Source organism: Parambassis ranga, chromosome 5, assembly GCF_900634625.1.
Source record: "Parambassis ranga chromosome 5, fParRan2.1, whole genome shotgun sequence".
Lineage (NCBI taxonomy): Eukaryota > Metazoa > Chordata > Actinopteri > Ambassidae > Parambassis > Parambassis ranga.
The window spans coordinates 14,477,351-14,502,927 of NC_041026.1; the positions used below are offsets into that span (position 1 = coordinate 14,477,351).

The 25,577-nt window shown below is 41.0% G+C and overlaps 1 protein-coding gene across 7 annotated transcripts in view; it reads left to right on the forward strand.

Annotated features, from left to right (window-relative positions):
- The first annotated feature begins 340 nt into the window (after nt 1-340).
- The window catches only part of ppp1r16b (protein phosphatase 1, regulatory subunit 16B), a 69,699-nt gene continuing 44,462 nt past the window's right edge, over nt 341-25,577 (forward strand). Inside the window, exons 1-3 of one of the 7 annotated variants that reach the window (XM_028406783.1) lie at nt 341-494; nt 1,969-2,019; nt 23,556-23,987. In XM_028406783.1, the coding sequence (XP_028262584.1) occupies nt 23,720-23,987 (268 nt within the window). In that variant the 5' untranslated portion in view covers nt 341-494; nt 1,969-2,019; nt 23,556-23,719. Of the gene's footprint in view, nt 495-1,968; nt 2,020-15,636; nt 15,678-19,847; nt 19,868-22,405; nt 22,582-23,555; nt 23,988-25,577 lie in introns of those variants that run through there. The other 6 variants (XM_028406778.1, XM_028406784.1, XM_028406785.1 and 3 more) reach the window with 6 other exon arrangements.

Here is a 25,577-nt window from a genome sequence, read left to right on the forward strand (position 1 = left end):
AAAGTTGTAGAGGATAACAATTAAGCTGTTGTTTCCAATGTATGAAATGATTGTAAAGTAACTTTAACTTTCTTTACATGGTATTTTAAGTCATAAGTCATTTTTTTTTTTATGCTGATCAATACTTTACTAGTAAAATCTAATCTGTCCAAACTCACAACTGTGATGTCTGTGGTGGGGCCCCCTGGTGGTCCCGGGGCCCCTCTATGTGCAGCCCTGTCATCCAGTGTGGCTGCAGCCGCGCTTCAGTCTCCTCCTCCCTCTCAGCCCCGCCCTCAAGGAGTGACTTGGTGTTGGTGCGAAGAGAGAGAGAGAGAGACTCTGCAGACTTACACACACTCACACACACACACACACACACACACACTTACAGAAACACACTGAGCTTTTCTTACCAGCTCCGCCGTGTCTTCACTAACGGGACAAGTTTAAACCTCCTGGATATCACTGCGCTTTTCTCTCGCCTCCATGTGAACACCTCGACCCGGACCGTGGTGAGTGCAGAATTTAAACCTGTTTCCAGGTTGTTGTTGATTTTTAGAGCTGTGGACCGGGGTTGTAACTAAACCAGGGGGAAGAGGGGGATTTTTCTCAGAAGAGGAAAAGCGGCAGCAGATACTCAGACAGGCGGGCAGGAGGAGAGGCATGTCCGGCTCCTGTTGGAGCAGTTGAAGCTAGCTCACTTTAGCGCCTTTCGAGGGTCACTGGACGTTTTTAAACCGGAGAAAACCGCCGTTTCCTCTGCTGCAAACTGAGCTACACGGGTTGAGATTAGCAGAGCAGCTTCAACATCCCCTCCTGGATGTTGCCATTACACCGCTGTAATGTTACACATGGTTTTTCCTACAACCAGCACAGCGTTTCTCTGATAGTTTGTGGAGCTGCTGGGACGCTGTTTGAAAGGTTGGAGCTGCAGAGATTCATCTCGGTTTGACTTTAAAAGTTGATGTCCCACACACTTAAACAGTTTGCTAACCGAGATCTGTTTTTTTATGGGAGGAGCAGTGTCTTAGACTGAAGTTTTGAATGGGAAATGCACACATTCACACATAATTCCTTTATTTATATGGATTTAATCCATGTATAAGTGCACTAAACTTTTAGTAGAAATGTAAACAAACAGAAAATACTCTGAGTAGAGGTCAGAGTCAGCCACATGTTTGACCTGTCTGATTGATTAATGATGTAAATTGTCAATCAGTCCAAATACCCCCACATATGTTCAATTTCTAATCCCATAAAGTCACCTTGAGATGCTGGAGGTTCAATCTACAAATTGTTGTCTCCATTGACTGACTTCTGGAAAATCCCCTTTGCATTTGTCCAAGCTGATGTATTTTATAAACATGATCGCAGAACTCACAATGTTTAAGTGATTAATTCTATAGCCTGTGAAATGTCATGGCCATTACAGTATCAAGCTTACAAAGTTAATTCCACTATGATATAAAGCAGAACAGCCAGAATCCAAACATGAGCAGCTTCAAGCGAAGTGATTAATGGGTTATCAAAATGGCAGCTGCTTGATTTTGACAGATGGGCCACATCACACATCAGAATGACCCTTGTTACAGTGATGATGCGTAGCAGAGGTGCTGTTCTTGAGTCCCGCGTCCTCACGCTGACATGTTTAAAACATGATGGACTGTTTATCTCACTTTGTGGCAGATGTAGGCTTTGTTAATACAGGTGGGATCCTTGCCTGGCTGCGTTGGCCTTTAAATGTTTGATGTGTAGAGATGTCCTGAGAGCTTTCCCCTGCTGTTCCAGTCATCAGCATCTGCACAGGCTGCTGGCTTGTGTTGTAGAAGCAATGCAGTCTGTCTTGTGTGTCCCTATTTAGTGGATGTATGCAAGAAAAGAGCAGTGATGAAGTATAAATATAAATATGGCCTGGAGGTCTACATCTCACAGTCTGGAGTCCAGATTGGGGTGTTTGCTTAAATACAGTGTGTTTGTGTGTTTTAGGCTCACGGCAACGGTCACTTGTTTCAGTCTAATGTCCTGTACCAACAGGAGGTAATGTATAGAATGTGTAGAGAACTAATGTGTTTAAAAGAGCCCCTGAAATGTTCAAAAACAAAACAATAAGTCTAGACTTTGTTTAAGCCTGATGGATTAAAGCGGGGTTTATGTGCACCGAAGCCTTTTTGTCCTTTCCATCCATATGTTGGGTACTCTCAGGTTATGGCAGCTGTCGGGGCCATATACAAACATGGGCAAAGGTTGAACTTTATGGAGAAAAGTAACATGTAAAGTTGTTCTCATATAGATTGGTTGCTCTGGTTCAAAATAAGTTGGTGTGTTTTTAAAGTGCATCATTAGAAACCACATGAGAATGATGGCACTGCTTATTAGTCAGATGTGTCTGGGGATCAACAATAGAGAGATTTTGTGTTCTGGACCACTGCTCACGTGAGTGAGGAAAAAACTGCAATGTAGTTTAACACAACAGAAGTGGCTTATGGGCAATGGGTCAACCAAAACTATAGTGTATATGTGGTTTAAGGAAGCGTCTTGAAATCTTCTCAGTTTGCAGAGAATCTGGTCTGCCTTCAGGCTACAGGAGGTTTTTTACCCAAGCTTGAGGATCTGATCTGTCACATTTTAGCTACAAATGAAACCTTCTAGACCTCCTCTACTGAGGTGTGGAAGCATCTCGATGAAAGTAGCATCGCTACCGAACTTAAGCATCTTTGCTTGGTTGAAAGGTGGTAAATGGAGTGTGCACTAGGGCGACACAATTAATTGAATTCAAATCAAAATCGTGAGGTGAAACTCTGCAGTTAGCCTGATACCTCTGCTGTGTCCACAGAAGCAGTTAATCACTTTCTGTCTCTTTATCGCTGGAGTGGGTCATCAGAGTGTCCCTGCCTTCTGTTTAAGATTGTCTTCAGTGCTGTTGTACCAACAATCCACAGAATGCCGAGGTAGAAAGAGAAGAGATCATGTATGTGCACAGCACTCATGAACATGTACATGCCTTTATTTAAAATGTATGTTTGTGATTCAGAGATAGCCAGGAGAAAAGCTTGAGTGTAAGCCTGATTGAATCCTGAGCAAATTGTCTTCTAGTTAACAATCCTGTATTAAATCTATCTTGTAATAAAACTAAAGTACATTCATTCACTTTTTACTTTTTTCATTACACATTCTACATACCTACTTGTCATGGGCACCCCCATTAATGCCCAGTCCTGAAAGTGAATATTGATTTAAAAGTTTGACTAGAGCAAATCAAGTTGCAGCATTTGTCGCAATTGGATATATCACCAAATTGATCAGGCTTTTGTGTACACGGTTGCATGTAAATGGTGATTTTGGTGGATATTGAATTTTATTCAGCTTTTGCTAGTCGAGGTGCTTCGGGCACCTGATAAGGAAGTCCCCTGGTTTACAAGGTTAAGACTTGATGGAGCGATTTTGTCTCCCAGTTGTCCTGGTAGCTGGAGGAGGAGTTGCAGGGATGTATTGGTGTCCCTGCCCCACATATTGATACTATGACACTGATGGATTGAGCAGTTTGGAGAATGGATGGAAAATCAAAAGAATAATAATTAAGGAATGAAATCAATCATTGCATATGATATTTTTAGTTCTTTTTCAACACATTAAAGCCTGACTAGCCTGAACCTGAATTTGGTTTTTGGCTGTGTGAGTCCACTTATCCCTCGATATCATATTTAGGATACTTTGCATGTGTAAAAGAACTGCTACTAAAAGCAAATTGATGGTTGTGCTGAATTCTTCTCTCTGAGCTGCACATTTGGTGATATTATGTAAAGTTTCCCATGTTTTTTTGTAAAACATAATGTCACACTGTCGACTTGCTGTTATTGTTGAGCATGCACACAAATGCACAAAGGCGCTTTAGCGTTGCACTCCTCCAATACAAGCAGCTCGGGTATTTCAGGCAATAAATCATTAGGGTGTATACAGTGTAATGGCAAAATGAGATTCCTCTGAGTGTCTGAGTGTGCCGTCTCTGATCTCTGAGGAGCCCCACTGCTCTCCTTCACTACTCCTTCTTCACTGATGAGCTGCTTCTATAATGTATTCTCTGTAGTTTTGTACACTAACTGATGTTTAATTATTCCAACACGGTGATTTGGCTCTCACTCATAAAATATTGAAACAGAAGCGGCCCTGGAGGCACGCTGAAGAGAGACACCACCGCCCTGGCTTTATCCTTAAATACGACATGGTGTGGTGCTGGGTATCAAAGCAAGTCAACTCAAATGCACAGACATGAAATACGTTGTTTAAAGACATTTCACTGTTTCTTTGTATGAATTAGAAATCTGTTTCTTGACCTCCTGCTGCTTAAGATGTCTTCTCTGAGCCGTGCCTGAAACCAGTGTGATTGCTTACTATGGAAAAGCGATTATACTAGATCAGCGTTCTGATTACAACTAGCAACCGGGCACTTCCTGCTAATCTGTAGTCTTAATACTTGGACAGGCAAATCTCAGGATAGCTATCAAGCCTGCGTAGCAGCCCTCCAGGTCCGCAGCCCCATTTCTTTGCCATTCCTGATACGTACTTGTTGAGTGTGTCCTTATCCTAATGTTGATTGGAAAGTGGATTTGGTTTGAGACTGAGTACTGAGTACTTTAGCTGAGAATTAACAGAGCTTCCATTTGAAATGAACACACTATTTTCTCTGTATTGGAGACCTTGTGTGTTACATATTTCTTTGTTGATTGATCTGTCAGTTCAGTTAGTGAATAATCGATAGTGAATAATCATGCAAAGCCCATGATAATTGTACACACAGATACTCAGTGTATAACTGTAGAAGACAAAAAAAATTGGATAATTGGTGATTAATTAAATATTGATTGACTAATCGCTGTGTGTAATACTCTTTCCCTTGCAACGCTGAGTTTTCAGCTGTGGTCCCAATGTACTGTCTCTGATGTGGTGGGTTTCAGTTATGTAAAATACTTAACTGATCAGTGGGCATAATGGTGGATCTCCTGCTGATGGATGCTGAGATATCTGAACCGCCTTATGCGACCACTCGCTGAGAGGGTAAAACCACAGACATTAGGTTTTTTATTTGTAGCAAAGAGCTTTAGCCTCTTTAGCAACCCCATGCAACCCCTGATCGATCTGCCCAGGAGGTTATCTGCAAAGCTCTCAATTTGCAAATGGTCACTGTTCAGTTAAATCCTCCAGGCTTAAAGGTTTTCGATCCAGCATTTTCTCCAATTTTTACTACAGCAGATGCATTTGTGTGGTACTTTGTTGTTTTAGCTGTGATGCTGCTAATGAGTGACTGGATGTCTGGATGCCTGAAACGACCAGCAGGCGGAGAGTCCAGAAAGGTCTGAGTCTTTCACTGTCCACTTTTTCAAAGAGTAATCCTGGTCTCTTCAAGATGTTTTGAACAATATACCATCGCTGCTCCAAGGATATGTGTCTAGATGGAAAGCTAGTAGCACTGCCACACAGTGAGTCTCTAAAGGTGCCCCACCAGAGGCTCTGACTTTGCTGTGGTAAAAGGAAGAGCCTGACAGTTTTTTTGCTTTGACTACCAGCTCTAAATCTCTGTCCAGGCCAAATAGATGGATGTTCAGTTACAGTCCCTTATGTCTTGTACGCAGAGGGAGAGGAATATAGATGGGTTTGAAGGTGTGGTTAACTTCTAAAGTATCCTTTGGTTTCCTCTCTCAAAGCTCTGGTTTCACAGCAGATTGTCATTGTCATCTAAAACATCTTCATAGTCTTTCATGCATATCAAGTGTCTTCCATGACTCAGTGCTTTTGCATCCTTTCATGACTTTGTTCTGTATTTGTAGCTTATAGTGTGTTTCTGTTGCAGATGGTGTCTGTAAAAACAGACCCGCCGGTCGGAAGCATGTCTGTGAACAGGAAGTGAGCTCATAGAGTTGTGGCTTGTATTCTATGTTCAGGAAGACGTTTGACTGAGGGGGGATTGTAAAGGTTTTTTCCTCACATTGTTGTGTAAAACACAGCAAGCCTCACAGGTCTACTTCGACTTTAGCGCATGGTTCCTTACATACACATAAAATTCTTGGATATTTCAGCTTCAGTCATGTCATACTTTATATTTAACAGTATGAAGTGTTTCTAGTGCATCAGGTGTTTTTATACGGTCAATAGTGAAGATATTCAGTTTATTATCTAAAAATACTTGCTGTCCAAAAAGAGTCATGCTTTTATTCTCCTCTCCTGATGAGCAAAATGCCTTTTAGATTAGATGAACACAGCTGTCGAACTTCAAAGGGATTTCAGCCAGTACCGTCAGTGTGTGTTTGTGTGTGTATACATGCTTTTTGTATGAATTCTCTCGGTGCTGTGTGAGATGGGCCCTTTAATGTTTGGTGTGCTCTGCCTTGCTGTCTGCGCCCTGCACCCATTGCTCTAGAACTGACCACACGCTCTGGTGCTTGGTTGTGCCTGGTCGTGCCAAGGCTGCAGTTGCAAGACAAGTGTGTGTGTGTATTTTGTGGGTTTGTGCTCTTCTGTTCTTTTTTTTTTTTCCTGTAGAACTTGCATATGTGTTTTAGCTTTTTTTGCTGCTCAAACCTTTCAGACGAACACATCATGTTAACCTTTAATGTTTTGCCCACTGGTGTTTTATGATCTTTAAAAACTTGTGATAAGTGTTACTGATGCTCGTCAGCTCTGATTTTTTTTTTTAAGTGCAGGATCTCTTCAAAGCACTAACAGCTTAATCTGTTTAAGTATTGATGAGTGAGCACAAGTTTATCCGAAAGCTTCCTTTTAGTAAACCTCAAAAGAGACCAAAAGTTTACCCAATGATGCGATCTCCCCATGTATGATCTCTAACTGCATTAATGCACAGTAGACACAGGCGGTGGAGATGTGCCGTAGATACAGTGGCTCTACCGCTGTGTTCCACAGTCCCTGCAGGCTTTCCTATCTTATTACCTCCTCTAAGGATGTTGTGTTTTGCTGTCCTGCCTGCTGGTGTCTTAAATCCTGTCAACAGCTTTCAACAATATTTAGTATAAAAGAATAAGTGTTTGGCTTTTAGTGTGACTCTCTTTAAGCATATCTTAACATTGCAAAATATGACCTTTACGTATTTATCCCAGTTTTATCTGTTATCAAAACATTTTCAATGGCAACATGGCAAATTTAGAGCTCTACACATACTTGGCAGAGATACAATATGTGCTCTTACAAAACCAGAAAGAATCTGCTTATTTTTCATACCGTTTTAAATGACTCTACAGTAGCATTTAAGTTAGAATGACCCACAGGCCCACATTAATGGAAAATACGCCAGCTTGAAATTAACCGGAATCATCCTTTAACAAACCTCAAATGAGACATAAGCTCTCCCAGCTTACACTTACTGAGGGGCAGCAAACTGCCCAGCAGGATGAACAGATTGTGGAGATCATCCGCTCTGCTGTCCCCTTTTTCTCTGCCTCTGCTTTTCAGAATCTAACAGACAGATATTTGCTTTGTATAGAAGTAAAATGAGAACTCAACGTGAACAGCTCGTACTATGTCCATGCCTGCAGTTACTGCTGCGCACCCATCTTTGTTTAGTAGTGTATTAGAAGTGACACTTACTGCAGGCAGGCTGAGTCTAAGCCTTGTTTACTCTGACTGGGTCTTAGCTGGAGACTCAAGCCATCATTAGGCAGCGAAATGACTAAACAGTGGGACAAATCTTCAGACAGGCAGAGAGAGAGAGAGGGGGCGAGAGAGGAGACTAAAGAGGGGAAAAAGAGTAGGAGGAACAATTCAGAAGGGAAAGAGAAACATAAAAAAGAGGATATTTCCTGAATTTGCCTGGAGATAGAAAGAACCGGATGACTGCAGCAGGGGGGTAGTTAAAACCTCGAGGCCAGGGCGTGTTATGGTCAAACCCTTTTAAAAATATACAGACAGATTGGTCTAAAATAAACAGAAATTTTTCGTGTGAAGCAGATGGACACATAACCCCACCCAGGACCTGGACAGGACAGCAGGCCCTAAACATGCACTGTTGGTGTTGTTAAGAGACACCACAGGTCAAGTTTTCTCTGCTTTGGTGTGAGGCTCTTTGTAGAGAGAAAAATATGATCCTGCAGAAAACATTACACCATTGCAGGCGTGTGTCCAAATCAGATTGAAGTTGAAGGGTAGAGGATCGGTTGGATGTCTTCTCAGGAAAGGTTGGAGGAGTTTTTGGATGTCTTTTTGAAAGCTGTAATCCTGGTCGTTTTTATGCCTATCTTACTTTCTGTTCTGCTGATGTCACGGAAGGCAATAGGGTCATGCGGCCAGATGAAATAAAAGACTTGCATTTATATTAAAAAGAGCACCTCAAAGAATAAAAAGAGATGTTGCACTAAAGTGAAGATGACAAGCAGATGGAAACTACAGGCTTGCATAACAACAAAACAAAGAAAGAAGAGTAATTAAACATTTTTTTGGACATGGCAGTGCATGAATCTTTGCAGCAAAGTGCCTGCTGGTGAGAGGAGGTGAATTATATTCATTCAAAAAATCCTAATGGACTGCAAGACAGGAATACCGATGACTGGCTCTAGATCAGAAGACCTAAGCCTCTTACACGCAGGGAATTTACAACTTTTCTGGTAAAATTACTAATTCTACTGTACATGGAAATCTGCCCTTTGTTTTTTACCACTTGCAGCACTACAGGTGTAAAACATGGCGAGGATTATGAGACTTTTTTACTGTTCAATTTTAAAGGCACCCTATGGATTTTTTGGAAACAGCAGTAGTGCCATGGAACAAAGCTTCAGGGAGTGACACATACTGCCGATGCTCAGTGTGCCTCTTAGAAAATACAGTGAAGAAGTTTTTTTGATGTTTTGATTCCTCTCTAACAAATATCAACAGAGAGGCAAGTCCCAGAGTAATTTTGCACCATGGCAACCCAAAACATCATAAAGACAAAATACCTTCAGGGACAAAAAGGTTATTGCCATAGATGTTGCTATGAGTCCATGCTTAGAAGATTCAAGTCAAAATCTTTGCCCCACGATCAATGCACTGTGTCCCTAGGTTCTCGTGGGTAATGGTTTACATCCTTATTTTAGGTTGAGGATAAGCAGGAAAACTAAAGAAAGTTAAACAGAATCAAACTGCACCACTGTATATTGTTTGTGTTCACGCTTTTACTGAGAATACCACTGCTTTTGACCTCATAAATGTAATAGAGAGAAATGTATTTTTGCACATTTTAACATGTCATCTTAGTTTATATTTATTATAAAAGGATATAGTGTTGCATAATAACATAACACATAATTAAATTTGAAGCTTTCTCTTGCAGATCAGGCTTTCCCTGCGAGAGCCCTCCGTCTCCAAGCTTAAAGATAAACAAGAAGCTTATAAGGTGTGCTGCGACAGTGCTCTAAATCCTATAGTTTACACACTGTCTGCTTGTTAATCTGAGACCTCAGCCTCCCTTTGACCTGCTGCTGACACCGTGATAGCCTTGGTCAGAGTGTAAAAGCCTCTAGACATCGAGACAGAGGACATACCATGAAAACAGTACAAATATTTTTTGCATTGGATTCTCATCCATCATGTAATATCACCAGAGAGGCAGATTAATTTAGCACCATGGCAACCACAAACACACAGTAAAGATCATAAACGGTGATAACGTCAGGGACATGTGTCCAATTAGTCAGCACTTTATTATCCCCATTTCCCCCCACAGCTTATTGTTTGCCTATTTTTATCCTTACAGATCAGATAACAAGAGAAAGACAATCAATTTGAGATTCTCCATTCGCATCAGATCTAGTATTGGGACTTTTGAGACAGAAGTTGCTGGTCCGTTTTCTATTTAGGGCCCGAGCACCGAATGGTGCAAGAGCCCTATTGAAACCCTTAGGATTATTATTTTTAGGGCCCGAGCACCGAATGGTGCAAGAGCCCTATTGAAACCCTTAGGATTATTATTTTTTTTTTTTTTTTTTTTTTTTTTTTTTTTTTTTTTTTTTTTTCCCCCTCCGAGATCGCATTTTTGGAGGCCTTAACATGCCCAAAAACTCACCAAACTTGGTAGAAAAATTCATTCGACCGAAAAATTGTGAAATTTGCTGACTTTTGAAATGCACATATAAAAATGGCTCTATAGCGCCCCCAACGCGTAGCCCCTCTGGCCGGTTTGACACAGGATTATGAAAATTGGCACACATATGTATCACCTCAAGACGCACAAAAAAGTCTCTTGGACCCCCCCTCCAAACCCAACAGGAAGTCCGCCATTTGAAGGTTTGTGGCCATTTTTGGCGATGTGTGACCCTGCTGCCAAACTTTTCACGCCTCGCATACTTCAACGGATTGAGCTGAAATTCGCCGTGTCCACTCAGGACACCATAGGGAATAGACGCATTCCAAAACTCTTACAAAAGTCTTACGGTGTGGCCGGGGCGTGGCCTCAAAGTTTGACCATTTCTGAGGACACAGAAAGTCTCTATAACTTCTTCGTTTTCTGTCCGATCTGTACGAAATGTCACATGTATGATCAGAGTCTGACCCTAAACACATCTATACAACAATATTGAGGCTTTGACAGAGCGCCACCTACTGGCTACACAAAATGTTGTGTTTTCATAGGTTTTTCTGCCTGCCCCTGTGGCCTGTTTTGAGTAGGGTCACGAAAATTGGCACACATGTGTATCACCCCAAGATGCACAAAAAAGTCTCTTGGACCCCCCCTCCAAACCCAACAGGAAGTCCGCAATTTTGAAATTTCTGTTAATTTTTGGCGATTTGTGACCCTGCTGCAAAACTTTTCACGCCTCGCATACTTCATCCAAATGAGCTAAAACTCACTGTGTCCACTCAGGACACCATAGGGAATAGACGCATTCCAAAACTCTTACAAAAGTCTGACGGTGTGGCGGGGGCGTGGCCTCAAAGTTGACCATTCGCCATTACAAAGGAACTCACTGTATTTATTGCCCTAACGCGTAGCCCCGCTGGCCAGTTTGACACAGGATCATGAGAATTAGCACACATGTGTATCACCCCAAGACGCACAAAAAAGTCTCTTGGACCCCCCCTCCAAACCCAACAGGAAGTCCACCATTTTGATTTTTTTTTGTAATTTTTACCGTTTTCTGACCCTGCTATAAAACTTTTCATGCCTCGCATACTTCATGCAATTGAGCTGAAATTCACTGTGTCCACTCAGGACACCATAGGGAATAGACGCATTCCAAAACTCTTTCAAAAGTATTACCGTGTGGTGGGGGAGTGGCCTCAAAGTTGACCATTCGCCATTACAAAGGAACTCGCTGTGTTTTATGCAGTACTACCCATATACTTTATGCAACGTGGACAAAATCTTACAGTACTGCCATGGAGCCGAGTCTAAACAGATATATATGCTAATAGGATGATACGGTCATAGCGCCACCTACTGGTAGCAGGAAAGTTTGGTTGTAAACATGTGTTTTTTGTATATCTGTGGAAATGAGAGGAGGAGAGCATAGCACAGGAGAGTATAGGAGACAAGAGCATAAGAGAGAAGACTGCGATGACCCCGCGGATCGCAAGGTGCGCGAGGGCCCGCAATGCTGCTTGCAGCTTTAATTTTTTTTTTCCCCCTCCGAGATCGCATTTTTGGGGGCCTTAACATGCCCAAAAACTCACCAAACTTGGTAGAAAAATTCATTCGCCCGAAAAATTTTGAAATTTGCTGACTTTTGAAATGCACATATAAAAATGGCTCTATAGCGCCCCCAACGCGTAGCCCCTCTGGCCGGTTTGACACAGGATTATGAAAATTGGCACACATATGTATCACCTCAAGACGCACAAAAAAGTCTCTTGGACCCCCCCTCCAAACCCAACAGGAAGTCCGCCATTTGAAGGTTTGTGGCCATTTTTGGCGATGTGTGACCCTGCTGCCAAACTTTTCACGCCTCGCATACTTCAACGGATTGAGCTGAAATTCGCCGTGTCCACTCAGGACACCATAGGGAATAGACGCATTCCAAAACTCTTACAAAAGTCTTACGGTGTGGCCGGGGCGTGGCCTCAAAGTTTGACCATTTCTGAGGACACAGAAAGTCTCTATAACTTCTTCGTTTTCTGTCCGATCTGTACGAAATGTCACATGTATGATCAGAGTCTGACCCTAAACACATCTATACAACAATATTGAGGCTTTGACAGAGCGCCACCTACTGGCTACACAAAATGTTGTGTTTTCATAGGTTTTTCTGCCTGCCCCCCTGGCCTGTTTTGAGTAGGGGCATGAAAATTGGTACACATGTGTATCACCCCAAGATGCACAAAAAAGTCTCTTGGACCCCCCCTCCAAACCCAACAGGAAGTCCGCAATTTTGAAATTTCTGTTAATTTTTGGCGATTTGTGACCCTCCTACAAAACTTTTCACGCCTCGCATACTTCATCCAAATGAGCTAAAACTCACTGTGTCCACTCAGGACACCATAGGGAATAGACGCATTCAAAAACTCTTACAAAAGTCTGACGGTGTGGCGGGGGCGTGGCCTCAAAGTTGACCATTCGCCATTACAAAGGAACTCACTGTATTTATTGCCCTAATGCGTAGCCCCGCTGGCCAGTTTGACACAGGTTCATGAAAATTAGCACACATGTGTATCACCCCAAGACGCACAAAAAAGTCTCTTGGACCCCGCCTTCAAACCCAACAGGAAGTCCGCCATTTTGACTTTTGTGGCAATTTTTTGCCTATTTTTGACCCTGCTTCAAAACTTTTCACGCCTCACATACTTCATGCAATTGAGCTGAAATTCACTGTGTCTACTCAGGACACCATAGGGAATAGATGCATTCCAAAACTCTTTCAAAAGTATTACCGTGTGGCAGGGGAGTGGCCTCAAAGTTGACCGTTCGCCATTACAAAGGAACTCGCTGTGTTTTATGCAGTACTACCCATATACTTTATGCAATGTGGACAAAATCTTACAGTACTGCTATGGACCTGAGTCTGAACAGATATATATGCTAATAGGATGATACGGTCATAGCGCCACCTACTGGTAGCAGGAAAGTTTGGTTGTAAACATGTGTTCGTTGTATCTCTGTGGAAATAAGAGGAGAGCATAGGACAGGAGAGTATAGGAGACAAGAGCATAGGAGAGAAGACTGCGATGACCCCGCGGATCGCAAGATGCGCGAGGGCCCGCAATGCTGCTTGCAGCTTTAATTTTCAAATTATTCTACTTAAAACACCATTGTGGGGTTTCATGATTCAGCAGAAAGGACATTACATTAAGGGTTCAGATAATCTGGCCTGTCTGAGTAATGATTTGTGACACTTGCATGTGACTTCAGGTTGAAGGACAGATCCTGTGAGAGACACCAGAATTTCTGTCTCTCGCAGGATCTGTCCTTTAACCTGCATGGGTCACTGGCCTCTGATTTTGGTGTTGTCCAGTGTGTCTAAACACGCTCCTGCAGGCGGTACAATGGGTTGACTGTTAACGTAGTGTTGACTTAGCTGTGCCATGCAGGACGATGTACATCTGCGAATTAGTTTTAACACAAATTATTCTCTACATGTCTGTAGTGCAGTGATTAACATGTTGGTCACTAACAGGTCGGTCAGTAGGCCCTGTAGGATCAGGTTTGGCAGAGCAGAGCAACTTAGATTTACTACGAGATTGCTGGCTTATTTACAAGCGTCCTGTAAACAGCTTATGTGGACATAAGCTAATGTATGTTAGGGTCTTATGAGTCGAGTGGAGCATATTGCTTCATGTTTGAAGAATATTGAATTACTTTTGCACATAAAAACCAAGGCACACAGAAAAATCTTTTTCTTGGCTCAGTTCTGAATGTAGCCGGTCAGTCGCAGCTCCCTGTAGCACCTCCACACCTTACTTTGGTTGATTCGCAGTGTGCTGCCTACCCCTGCCCTCGTTCATTACAACAAGGGAGACAATGACCCAGAATCAAGGCTCTACTGGAGGAAATAAATTCTCTCCCCACCAGCACATCCAGCGCCAACTAGGACAAGTAATCCAGACAGAATAAAATGTCCTCTTAGAGGACGCTGAGGGAGAGATGAGAGATGAAGGAGTGAAGACGTGATAGGCTAAGAATGGAAGAAAAGAGAGAGAGAGAGAGAGAGAGAGAGAGAGAGAGGGCAGGATTAGTGACTGAATGATGAAGAGGTGCTTCATCCGCTTAGTTTGCTTTTTGATATCACAAGGCTGATGTCAAACCTCCAACACACTATTCATTGCTAGACAGGACAGTGATTGGTCAGAACCTTTTGTACCGGTTGCCTCAAAATATGCCTCAAAATATGCAGAATATCCAGTTTCATGACACTTGAATTAGTGACCTTTAGAATTGTAGGCAGGCAGAGATTGTTGCAGATTTAAGTGTTTTTCCTTTGTGCTGTGTTGGCACAGGTATATTCGTGCATTTAATGCATCAAATAGCAGGTTTTTTACAGATAGATAGATAGACAGATATCATACGATACAAAAATGTGTTTTTACCAAAGGCAGCAGAGCTTATGGTGCCTGTTTGTGGTGTTCCAGTTATTACCTTCCACCAAGAGATCACCTGTTGCCATATTTGATCCATAACATCTATTAAGGTTTCTTCTCCTTTAAAGTTTGAGATGTGTGCATTTGTGATGTGGAGCTCACTGAAGCCTGTTCAGGGTTCTGTTTATCTGTTTACGTACAGCAGCAGCTGTTACTTAGATTTTTCTTTCCACTCCTCTGCTCTCCTCGGTCGCTGAGTAAGAAGGTTTCCTCTTCATTCTGTTGTAAAAGGAAATTGCTGCTGTCGCTATTGAGGGGAGGTGAGACAGGCGTCCAGAGCAACACGTAGAACACAAACAAATAACTTTCACATATGATACCAACACATTATTTAAATCATGCACACAGATAAGGCAAATGCTTTAATTATAACTGAAAAAAAAATATTACATGCAACTGGAGCAGTAATTACAGCTCTATGCAGGGTCAATGTGCACTGCCACTGCCACTGTGGAAGGTGTGATTGTGTCAGTGTGTGCATGTGTGCGTGTGTGTCTGACTTTACAAACACAGACCTGTGTCCTGTCAGTTTGACTTCAGTGACTTTAGTTTGACATGGCTAGGGGTCACGTTTCGGCTAATGAATGCAGTTGTCAGAGGGGTCAGATGTCAAAACTCAGTGTAACAGTCAAAACCAACTGCTTCCTGTTTTAATGGCCATGTGCTCTATCATTAGCTGATTGTTCAGTGCTTCTTCAGCAGTGGCCAAAGACCCTGAATAATTGGTGTTCTGTAATAATGAGCCCTGTGGGATTAAATTAAAAGTTTCTAAAAAAAAAAAAAAGGAAAGGAAAGTTAAGTCAGTCTGTCTGACCATTACAGGATATTTACAGCCTTTTTCATAGTTTTGACCAACTTCTTTATATCATTTTACTCAACCGACTGACTTGACTTCCTAAAAAAATTAAAGCAGGACAATAATTTTAACTGCTGACATGGGAGCATGAAATTTGAGATGAAGTCTAGGTATGAAGTCTGTCTATATATAGGTAGAAACACTGTTCGCTGTACATTTATATAACTGTAAATGTGTACAAAAAGGATTAGTGTACAAAGATATAAAATAAAAAGCATAAAATTCAACCTTGTAGCATCGCAGATGAGACGTAATGATGGAGGGCATACAGCAGTACTGAAGCCCAAAGCCTGTAAGTCCAGATAGGAGACATTTGGATTGAATCCATGTTAATTTATACAGTGACTTTCAGCTGTAAGTCTAATGTACATTACTTTTTGTAAATGAGTTATTGTAATGCTGCAGCCTCACGGTTGTCCTGGTGTTTGGGGGATTATTAGCAGCACTTCAGGTACCTTCATTTTCGACCTATTTTTACACAAATCTGTGAATATATTCAGGTTTTTTTTAAATGTAGGTTGAGACGTCTTCCCATTGCTTGTAAAGGTGTTTGCTTTTGGACATGACAAATGCAGTAGACAGAATTATTAGGGCAGCAGAAGGCAACATGGAGGTCAGGTGTGGTATTATTGTCAGGGTGTTTTTATATCTTTAACATCAGTCTCTCGCAATGTTGTCAGTTGCCTGAAAGAGAAGGTGGATTTTTTTTTTCTGGATGAGACTCAGATTGTTCTCCGTTCCTGTCCTTATATGTTCTCACGTTTCAGACTGTACTTGGTCATTAAAGAGTTATTGCAACTGTTAAAGATAAGAGTTAAGCTCAAAAGTAGTTAAGTAGCTTGAATGTTATATTATAGATGGAAAAGTGAAGTCAAAGTGATTTTAAACTGAGCTCTCTTCTTTTATGATGGGATTAGCATGTGAACCAAACACTTCGGAAGTTTATGTTATGCAAAAAGTGGACTTTGCATTGATTTTTTTTATTTTTTTTTTTTAAGTATAAAATGGCATTTACTATCATGACCTCCACCAGCACCAGTAACAAATGCAGTGCTCTGGCAGTTACTGCACATTCCTATGTGCGAGTCTAATAAAACCAGACATTGACTTTGTAAAAGTCTTTTATGGTTGAGCTTCAATAAGAAGAAGTCATTTCATTTCATTCCAAGAGGCTACATTGCTCATTTTAAACATGAAATTGGATTGAGTGCTCACATCGCAAATGTCTTCACAAAATAATTCCATTGTACGTTTGCAGATGTGGTGATAAAAGTTTCGATGGATTGGAATTAGATGCTTTAAACAGCTGCAGAGCAATCAGTCCCCCTTTCCACATCAGGAGCTTGCAGAAATCCTTTAATAAATTTCTTTAACAGTAATTAATAGTGAAATTGCCCCCTTTGCTCCAGTCAGTTCATTGATTAAGTATCTGGGAACAGAAGGTTTCTGTGTATCTGTGCCGTGGACGTCTCTTGTACAACAGCTGTAACTCCCACTGCTGTCTCGCTGAATGGTTTTGGTGGGCTTGTTAATCAGCTTGGCCCGCCTGTGGTATTAGCAGGTGATTAAATGAATTAGCATGACCTCGAGACATCAGCACTCGGCCGGAACGTGGGGTCTCTGGGTTTTAGGGGGGCCCTGATGGCGGCAGGAGGAGGATGGGGGGGGGGGTTGGGATGGTGGCGTCACAGCTCCGTGTCCTTTTGCTGAGGCCACCGTTTTACGAGCATGCATGTGAGCACTGTACACACATTTTCTCATGACATAGAGGGGTTTGTACAACCAACACATAGATAAAACACAGGGACACAGACAGACACACACTCTTGCTGGACACACTGGTCCATTGTTTGTGACAGAGCCGCCACTGTGTCTCCAAACGGCGCGTCCTGACACAGCACACGCCTCGTTGCTGCGAAATGTCATGCGATGTTAGCGCCATTTTCAGTGATACAGAATGCAGCCAGTGCATGTGTTTGTGGAGTAAGTTGTGTGTGAATTGATAATGAGATAGAGAAAAGAAGTCGAGACAGTTTGTTTGCAGGCATTAAATAATAAAATGATAAAACAGAAACAAAATCTTATTTATTTGCAGCCACATATATATGCATTATATGCAAGAAATGGTTTTGTTTTCTTAAAGCTGAAGATAATTAAGATAATTATTTCACTTTTTTTTCTACCTCCGATAAATTTTTTCATTAACAGTGGTGGCTTCAGGTGGCGATTTTATCAATGTCATTAATAAATCTAATAGTGTTTTTTTGTGAATTGATTTTATGTGGCTCTGATTACATATCAGTTTTTGCATCTTCTCATATAGACAGATGACAACAGAATCTGTCTTTATAAAAACAGATCAACACATTGCAGTGGTGTGTTTCCACTGCTGCTCCTACATCACAGCAACCTGCTGATTGACAGCATTATAGCGGTTGTGGGCGGAGCCTTCTTATTTTGGCAGCACATTTTTGGCTCTTGCTGTCTATTATAGCTGAGAAGACAACTGTTGAACCTTTTACTGCAGTTGAACAGGTGATCAAATGATCGTCTAGGACAATTATAATTCTCATTATGAAAAAACATATTAGACATTCATAATGGGATGAGACTGACTGAATAGAGCTCTTTAAAAGATATCATCTTCATTAAAGTCTTTTATTTGCTGTTGAATAGAGATGTGTGCATACTTAGCATGACATAGTAGTGGGTTCTCAATAGAAGATGCCACAGATTTTTCTTTCAGCGCACCACCAAAAACACCATTACGCTATATTAATGCAGACAGGGCATCTGAGATTAGCAAACATACCAAACTGTATACCAGAAACAGTACGTCGTAAAATCTTACTCTGGAATATCACACTAGGATAAAGGCTGCAGTTTCAAGGGGCGAATCATTGTTGACAATCTCAACAAATCTGAAGACACAAATGTTGCAGATTACATGCAATTAGTCTGAACAATCAAACTATTTTAGTCATTGAAATTGTTGTAAAATAGTATCAAAAACACAGAAAAGAAGAATTTTCACAGAGGTGAATATGATGCTGTATGCACTGCTCATATATTTGTTTTGTTAAATTCATATTCTGAGCGCACAAGTCGTCAGCGATGTCTGAATTATCTGAGTTTGAGGCCTTAGTGTGAACAATCCTGCTTAAGCATATTAACACCAATGTCTGCTTTACATAGTCCCAGTTCTCATCTTCCAGTAACGAGAAGAATGGCCCTCCTAAGTGTGTAAATCTATGCATCAGTGTTGAAGAGTTGGAAATGGATCATAATGATGTGAAGGCTCAGTGATGGAGTGTCTGCACTCTTAGATGCAGTCAGATAAATCACTTGACTGTTTACCTTGAGTGTATTCAGCAGTTTAAGGGGTGGTGTCATTTGTGCCTCTGTGACATTGTAATCACATCACATCAGAGTATTTTTTCTTTGTCTGATCTGCTTTTCAAATAATCTGAATAAAGTTTTGGCTCTGCCTTTTTCATTAAAAAAAATGTAACATTCATATTGGCAGCCAGGAAGCTGATTGAGGTCAATCTGTGATTTGCTGCTTTGGCCCCTGGGGACTGGCTGTGATATTACTGGAGGGCTTACAGTTACAGCTCTTCATGTTTTACATATCTTCAAACAGGTTGTTTTCCTTCTCCTGCGAGGACATCATATAGCACAATTTTTGTGCTGTCTGTTTTTTCAGGCCCTGTTCAAGCACCTAGTAGGAGAGAAGATCTTCCGCTTGGGGGCTACAAATGATTTATTCTCTTCTATCTCCAGCTGTTTTAAACATGCTGTAGGCTGTGCTGATGATGTAATTTTGAATCTTCACCTGTTTTTAGATTCATGGAAACAAATCGTGTACGTCTGCATGTGGGCTTCCTTTGTCACTTCCTCATCTCTCAGAGAGCTGTCAGTCAAATCATCAGCGTCTTCACACCTCCTGTGCTGGTGCATACAGAATAAAGCATAATAAGGTTTAAGCTGTCAGCGTGTGATGCGCAGCTTCAGGCCATGGTTTACCACCCAGAGAGCGATGTTGCCCAGCAGATTTTCAACCTTTCACTTGTGTAGTTTTGGGCTGTTCGGTGTGTTTGAGGGTTAAAAAAAGTATTCTGTATATCTGCTGTATTTTGGGAAACATTCATGCTGAAATTAGAAGCATCCCCTCCACTTATATTTCAGCAAGTGGGTCTAATCAATTCCTTAATTAGAAAAATATTCAGGCACAAAAAAGGCTTGACTCATACTGCGCTGTGTACATGAATGTCAAGGCTCTGAATTTGTTGTTAAAGTCTAAAAATATTGGATTGCATGACACTGTGTTTGCAGTTGCAGATACTAAACATTTAAAATATGTTTGTTTCCTATTAATTTCAGAGGGCATCAAGCCTTTCCCAGAGCTATCGCAAGAGGTAGACAGTTTACAACACTTTGAAAACCTCCACTAATGCGTGTCCTGTTTATACACTCACTGAGGTAACATCCTTTTTGACACGTCCATTGCAGACAAAGTGAGTTTTACTTATCCACCTATATTTCCATCATATTAACCAATTGCCCATATGTCATATTTCATATTCCAATGCATGACCCTTAGCAAGCTATTCCTTCCACACGTACCTGATTCTTAAGTTGCCTGTTAGCCTTTTCACCCATGCTGACAAATGAATGGGGTGTTTTGGGAGCAGGCTGCATGGAGGGAAAAAAACACATCTTTAATTGACACATTCTACCAACACTATAAAGATGCAAAGCTGGTGTCTTTAAGTAATAGCAAATAACAAAGATGAATTATCTCAGTGTTAATTCAGCTTTGTTTAATATCTACAATGTGTAGAACGTCTGTGACAGAACGTGATGTGACAACTGGGTGATAAAATTATTTGCTGATTAATGTAGACGTTTTGTGTGTTTGTGGGACTGATTATGTAATGTTTTGCTCTTTTGTCTTAGGCTTTACTGTCACTGTGTGTGTGTGTGTTTGTATGAGTAACATCATTACCTCTGCTCTGATACCCCTGATTCGATCAACAGTGGCTCCTGGGTTTCATATTCCCTGCACTAATGCCATTGACCATCAAAGACAGCTAAAGAAAACACTGGACGTTCCTTGTTTGTCACACATCCTGTTTGAAGTTAATTCACTTTGCTCGCTGCACTCTTGTCTTGCCTGAGAGACAGAGGTACGCTGTGTCTGCGTAGGCTCGTTCACGATGCATCTGAAGAAAGTTTAACCTTGTGAAAATCCGCCGTGAGCAGCTCATGTAAACGTTTTATAGATGGTAGAGCTTTGGGGTCATGTTTGTTCTTAGACTCAGTTTATAGTATGTTGACATTTTCAGCGATCTGTCCCACTTTGTGAGGCTCTTTTTGTGAAGTTTAAAGCTTAAATCCTCCCACTGGGAAAACATTGTGATCGTTGTGTACTCTCACATGTTTACCATGACCGTCTTTATGGATGTAAATCGTAAACACCTCTTTATATGGTGCCCGGGTTTAATGGACACCCACCATTCAAAAAGATTTTCCCTCCATTATGGATTGTTTATTTTGTAACTGAGTAGCAGTGTTTGTTGTGTGTGTGTGTCTGATTCTGGATCATTTATTATCTCATCGGTTCCCCAATAAAAACAAGCTCCTATAAACTAGAGGAGGGCAGATGACTTGTTGGCTGCAGTTAATCTCATAGATAAAATAAGGCAGTTCATTTTACAGTTTTCTGTTGCTAAGTTGTAAAATATGAGCAATTCATGCCAAATTTTGATTATTTTCTAAAAATAAGGAGACATCCAGATGAACTCTGTGTGTGACATTGTTTATGTCTATACTTTACACTCCATCCAGGCAGCTTCCTTTTTACCCAGCATGGTGCATGTCCTGTTTTAGCTCTGACGGTGCATTAAGATGAGATTAAGGGTCTGTTTCATGTCTTTGCTTGAAAGGATGTGCCTCTATCAGGAGTAACAGTGTGTCAGGAACAGATGATACTGACAGAGCAAACAATACAACTATATTTATGAGTGTAATGCACCATTCTGAGGGCAACAAGTGGTTTAATCATATATCTACATGCAAGCATTAGCATTACTATTATGATGATACAGAAATATTATTATTATTATAAATAATGTTGCCCTTGAGATCACCTCAAATTCCTGGATTATATTTAAGATTAAGACATACAGTATTTGTTTATAGTCTAAAAATAACTGGTGTTTGTATACTTTAAAATGCATTGGATGAAATGTATAGATACAAATAATTTGAATGGTTCAGTGATTTTGTGTTTATATACAAAAAACTCTGTCAGGTAAACTGCAGATTATTTGGGATGAACATAATCTAATAATCTAATACACCAAAATGAGCAGCAAAAAACCGCTAAATGATGCAGTTCATAAAACCATGTTTTAACCTTTTGACTGAAAACACAAACTGATAAATATTCATGCAATCAAAAGGCTTTATAAAGGTCTGTTGTGTTTATTTACCTTTTTACTAACTTTCTCCTGAAACCCAAAAAGAACTTGTAGATTTTCACAGACTGTCTTGTGAACCAACAAAGACAGAGTTGTCTCTCTGTAACATTCATCTAACATGTACACCTGCTGTCTGTCTTCCTTGAATGACATCTGGGTAAAATAAACTGCTGACAGCTTAAGTTTGAAATTCCTGCAGAATAATTCGAAACCCTGCTGCTAATCCTCTTGTGGTTGACCTTTGGGTCCTGACCCATTCTTTACAAATGATTTGCTTTAAACCAGTTTGTGTGTGATCATGAAGCTTAATTTCTCCAACTCTGCTTTTCTGAGTAAGTTTTGCTACAGAGGAAAGGCAAAGATGTAGACATGTCCTCTGTGCTGGAAACTTTTATTCACCTTGAGGCTTAAGAGTCGACAGGTTTTCTTTCACATGCACGTCAGGAAGCTTTGCTCACTTGGCTGTCAGTTCTGTTCACGAACATGCTGCGCTGGTAAACTGTCGACAGAATGTAATGCTGTAGGAAGTGATTACCGAGCTTGTTTCCTGTCTGTGTTGTTAGCAGTTAGGTGCTACAAATCAAATGTAGCATGACATGTAGTAGCATTTACTGTGGAGCATTTCATCATGTAGCGATGCAGCTGGACCACATGGTTTCATAGAGGAAAGGCTGCAGACATGAGGTTTGGGAAATAATAAGTAAGAGCATGGTATGATTTGTGTTTTTTTTTTTTAGTCTTATAGGGCTCTATTTAATGTGTGTGTGTGTGTGTGTGTGAGCTTGTGTGTGTGTAGGGATCGACTGGACTTTTATCAGGCTGTGGTGTTAAAATGTCAGTACATTGTTATAAGTGCTGTTCAGAGGAAGTGGTCTGATGACTGGAAGCTTTTTACTCACTGTTTATGTTTGTGATTTTCTTTGTAAAAGTTCCATATATTCACTGAACATACAGTGCTTTCTTTGGTAGAGCCTCATCAATTGAAAGGTATAAGCTGGTTTTTGTTGGTTCACAGATTGTGTAGCTTTCATTGTTCAGACCGAAGTAAGTGCCTTTTTTTTCTTCATGTTTACAGCCAGAGAGCCTACATAACACTGTCAAGAAAAATCCCCGCTTTTACCTGCCCTGCTTTTTTTCTTTCTGTCAGTTTGTCATTTTGCTGGTGTTTGCTTGTAGCGTTCAGGAAGCGGTTAAATGTGATGGAAGATGGTAGAAGAGGTCTATAACGACTCACAGAGCAAATGGAAAATTATGACTTCAATATGTGCTCTGCTATTTAGTTAAACATCAGAAATCTGATTTATTCTCCTGCAGGAACACCTCAAATTTATCATCTTTTAGGGGTCAGCAAAATTAATTAATGTTTTTGAGAATAAAGTAACAGCTTTTTTTGCACCTCAGTGTTACCTTCTGATCATTGTTATCATAATAGGTGATTGAAAAACACTTGAGTTCTTGGATGGATTGCAGCTTCAATTTATGTCTAACTAGGCGACTAAAACACAACGCTGCACTTCTGGTGCATCAGAGCAAAGCTCAAATGTCAACGATTCCTGAGAAACAGTCTTACTTATAATAAGCTACATTTTATTAGTGTGTTTATGTGTTCATGAAAGTTATAGCTGTTAAAAGTCTGATATTTTTATGGACCATGGCTCAGCTTCTCTCTCCGTCTCCTCTCTCAGGTTGTTTGCTGCTGCTAAAAGGATGATGATGGCGATAATGGGAGGAGGCCACGGCCGAAGGTGCAACCCTCGTTAGAATCACAAATTCTCCCCCAGTTTTTCCTCCCCCCTCCCCCGTCTGCCATCACCCACTACTGCTCTCCATCTCTCCTCTTCTTCCCACCATGGCCAACCACCTGGAGCTGATCCAAGAGCTGCAGCAGCTAGACAAGGTGCCCAGCCTGGAGAGGCTAAGGGCGGCCCAGAAGAGGCGCACTCAGCAGCTAAAGAGATGGGCCGTGTACGAGAAGGAGATGCAAAACAAGAAGCGAAAGGCAGACAAGAAGGGGCGCAATGCCAACAACCTCCAGCAGTCAGAATCCAAGAGGCATGTGTCTTTTGCTGCCAGTGTGGCGCTTCTGGAGGCCTCGGCCAGGAATGACCCAGACGAAGGTAAGAGCAGGACAGAATATGATCATTATGGAATGGCAATGGGAAGTGTAGTCAGTCAGGGACAAAAAAAATGTGTACTGATCTTTTATTATTCATTAGTGGACTAGACTCAACACAAAGCTTGGTGTCACCACATTTGAATAATGACACTAATTTAAGCCTCACCTCACCACTTGGATATCAAAACACCAAGGTCAGGAAAACGATTAGCTGTGTCTGCCCACTTAAACTGCCAGTGGAAATCACTCCATTGGAATTGAATTTGTTCTGCAGGGAGACTGTTTTATCATTGGGAAATAATGGAGTTGTCACAGTAAGATGAAACTCTGCCAGTCTTTTAATTAAAATTTCTATGGATGCTGCCTCTCTATTTGGAGATAATAATTGTTTTCCTCCAGTACAGGCAGTCCCACGGTGCTGCGGCAGTGCTAACAGTGTGCCTGTGATAGAAAAAAAAGATAACAGGCTGCTATCTTTTAGATATGGCATCTAATTTAACGTCACTTAAACCTGAAATTGGATTGAACCCTTTTTTTATCATAACAAATACAGCCTGTGGCAGTGCTTCTGTACAGTCTTTGCTTCACAGATAGGCAGAACTGCCACAAGGCTGATGTATTTTCACAATAATTCTTACAGAGCAGAGATGGCGCTGCATCGTGTGTACACACTTACACATATGTGCATGCATATGGACTGTGAACTGGCATGTGTAAGCTCCAGCTGGAGTGAGAGGCATTGGAAGACTTGGGATTTGTCTGGGTGGTGTGTTTGGATGGATTTTGCCAGGTCCATTTACCGTTTTATGTCTGCTGGGGGACGTCTGGGTCAACGTCTGGGTCCAGTTAGTAGAGATTAAAATATGTTTTCGGCACACTTATGTTGGGTAAACCCAGCGACTCAGCCGTCTCGACCACAAAGTCTTTTTAAGCAGTGCTCACACATTGTTGTATCGTCTTTTTTTAGAATGAGTACCAGCTCTTACCAGTGCTAATTTTAGCATATATCATCAAACTATGAATTTACAACATTCTGTGAAGCTGACCAAAAAGAAGGAAAACATTTCCCGTACCAAAAATATAAAAACTTATGTTGGATTTGTTGCTAAATCTGTTGCTGTGTTGTCTTCAGACTGACTGCTGTGTAATTCCCAGAAGGTCGGATTGAAGCACTCAGACTGAAGCAGGATGTTGTGGCTGAATGTGTAGGTCTGTAGATTGGTTTGGAAAAAACAACACAAGGCATTTGTGAACATGCACTCATCAATAATGTATTGTTTGTTCCCATTCTGTTATGGTTTAACAGTGTTTCTAAGAATTATTAGCACAAGTAGCACTTGTTTAAATTCTAAAAAAGAAACTTGTGTGTAGAAGGCCATTTAGTTTTGAGTTTTTTTGTTAGAATTTAAATAAGTACATGAACTGCTTTCCACCCTGTAGCCTTGGCCAAATAACAGATTACATTGCTGTGTATTGGCAGGGCTTTTTTAGGAGGCGTTGCAGCAGGATTCAATAAATTGTAGAAAACGCATTTTGTGAGGTGAAAGTCTTCAGTTTTAAAAAGGTGAACACAAAAAGACTATTTGAACAT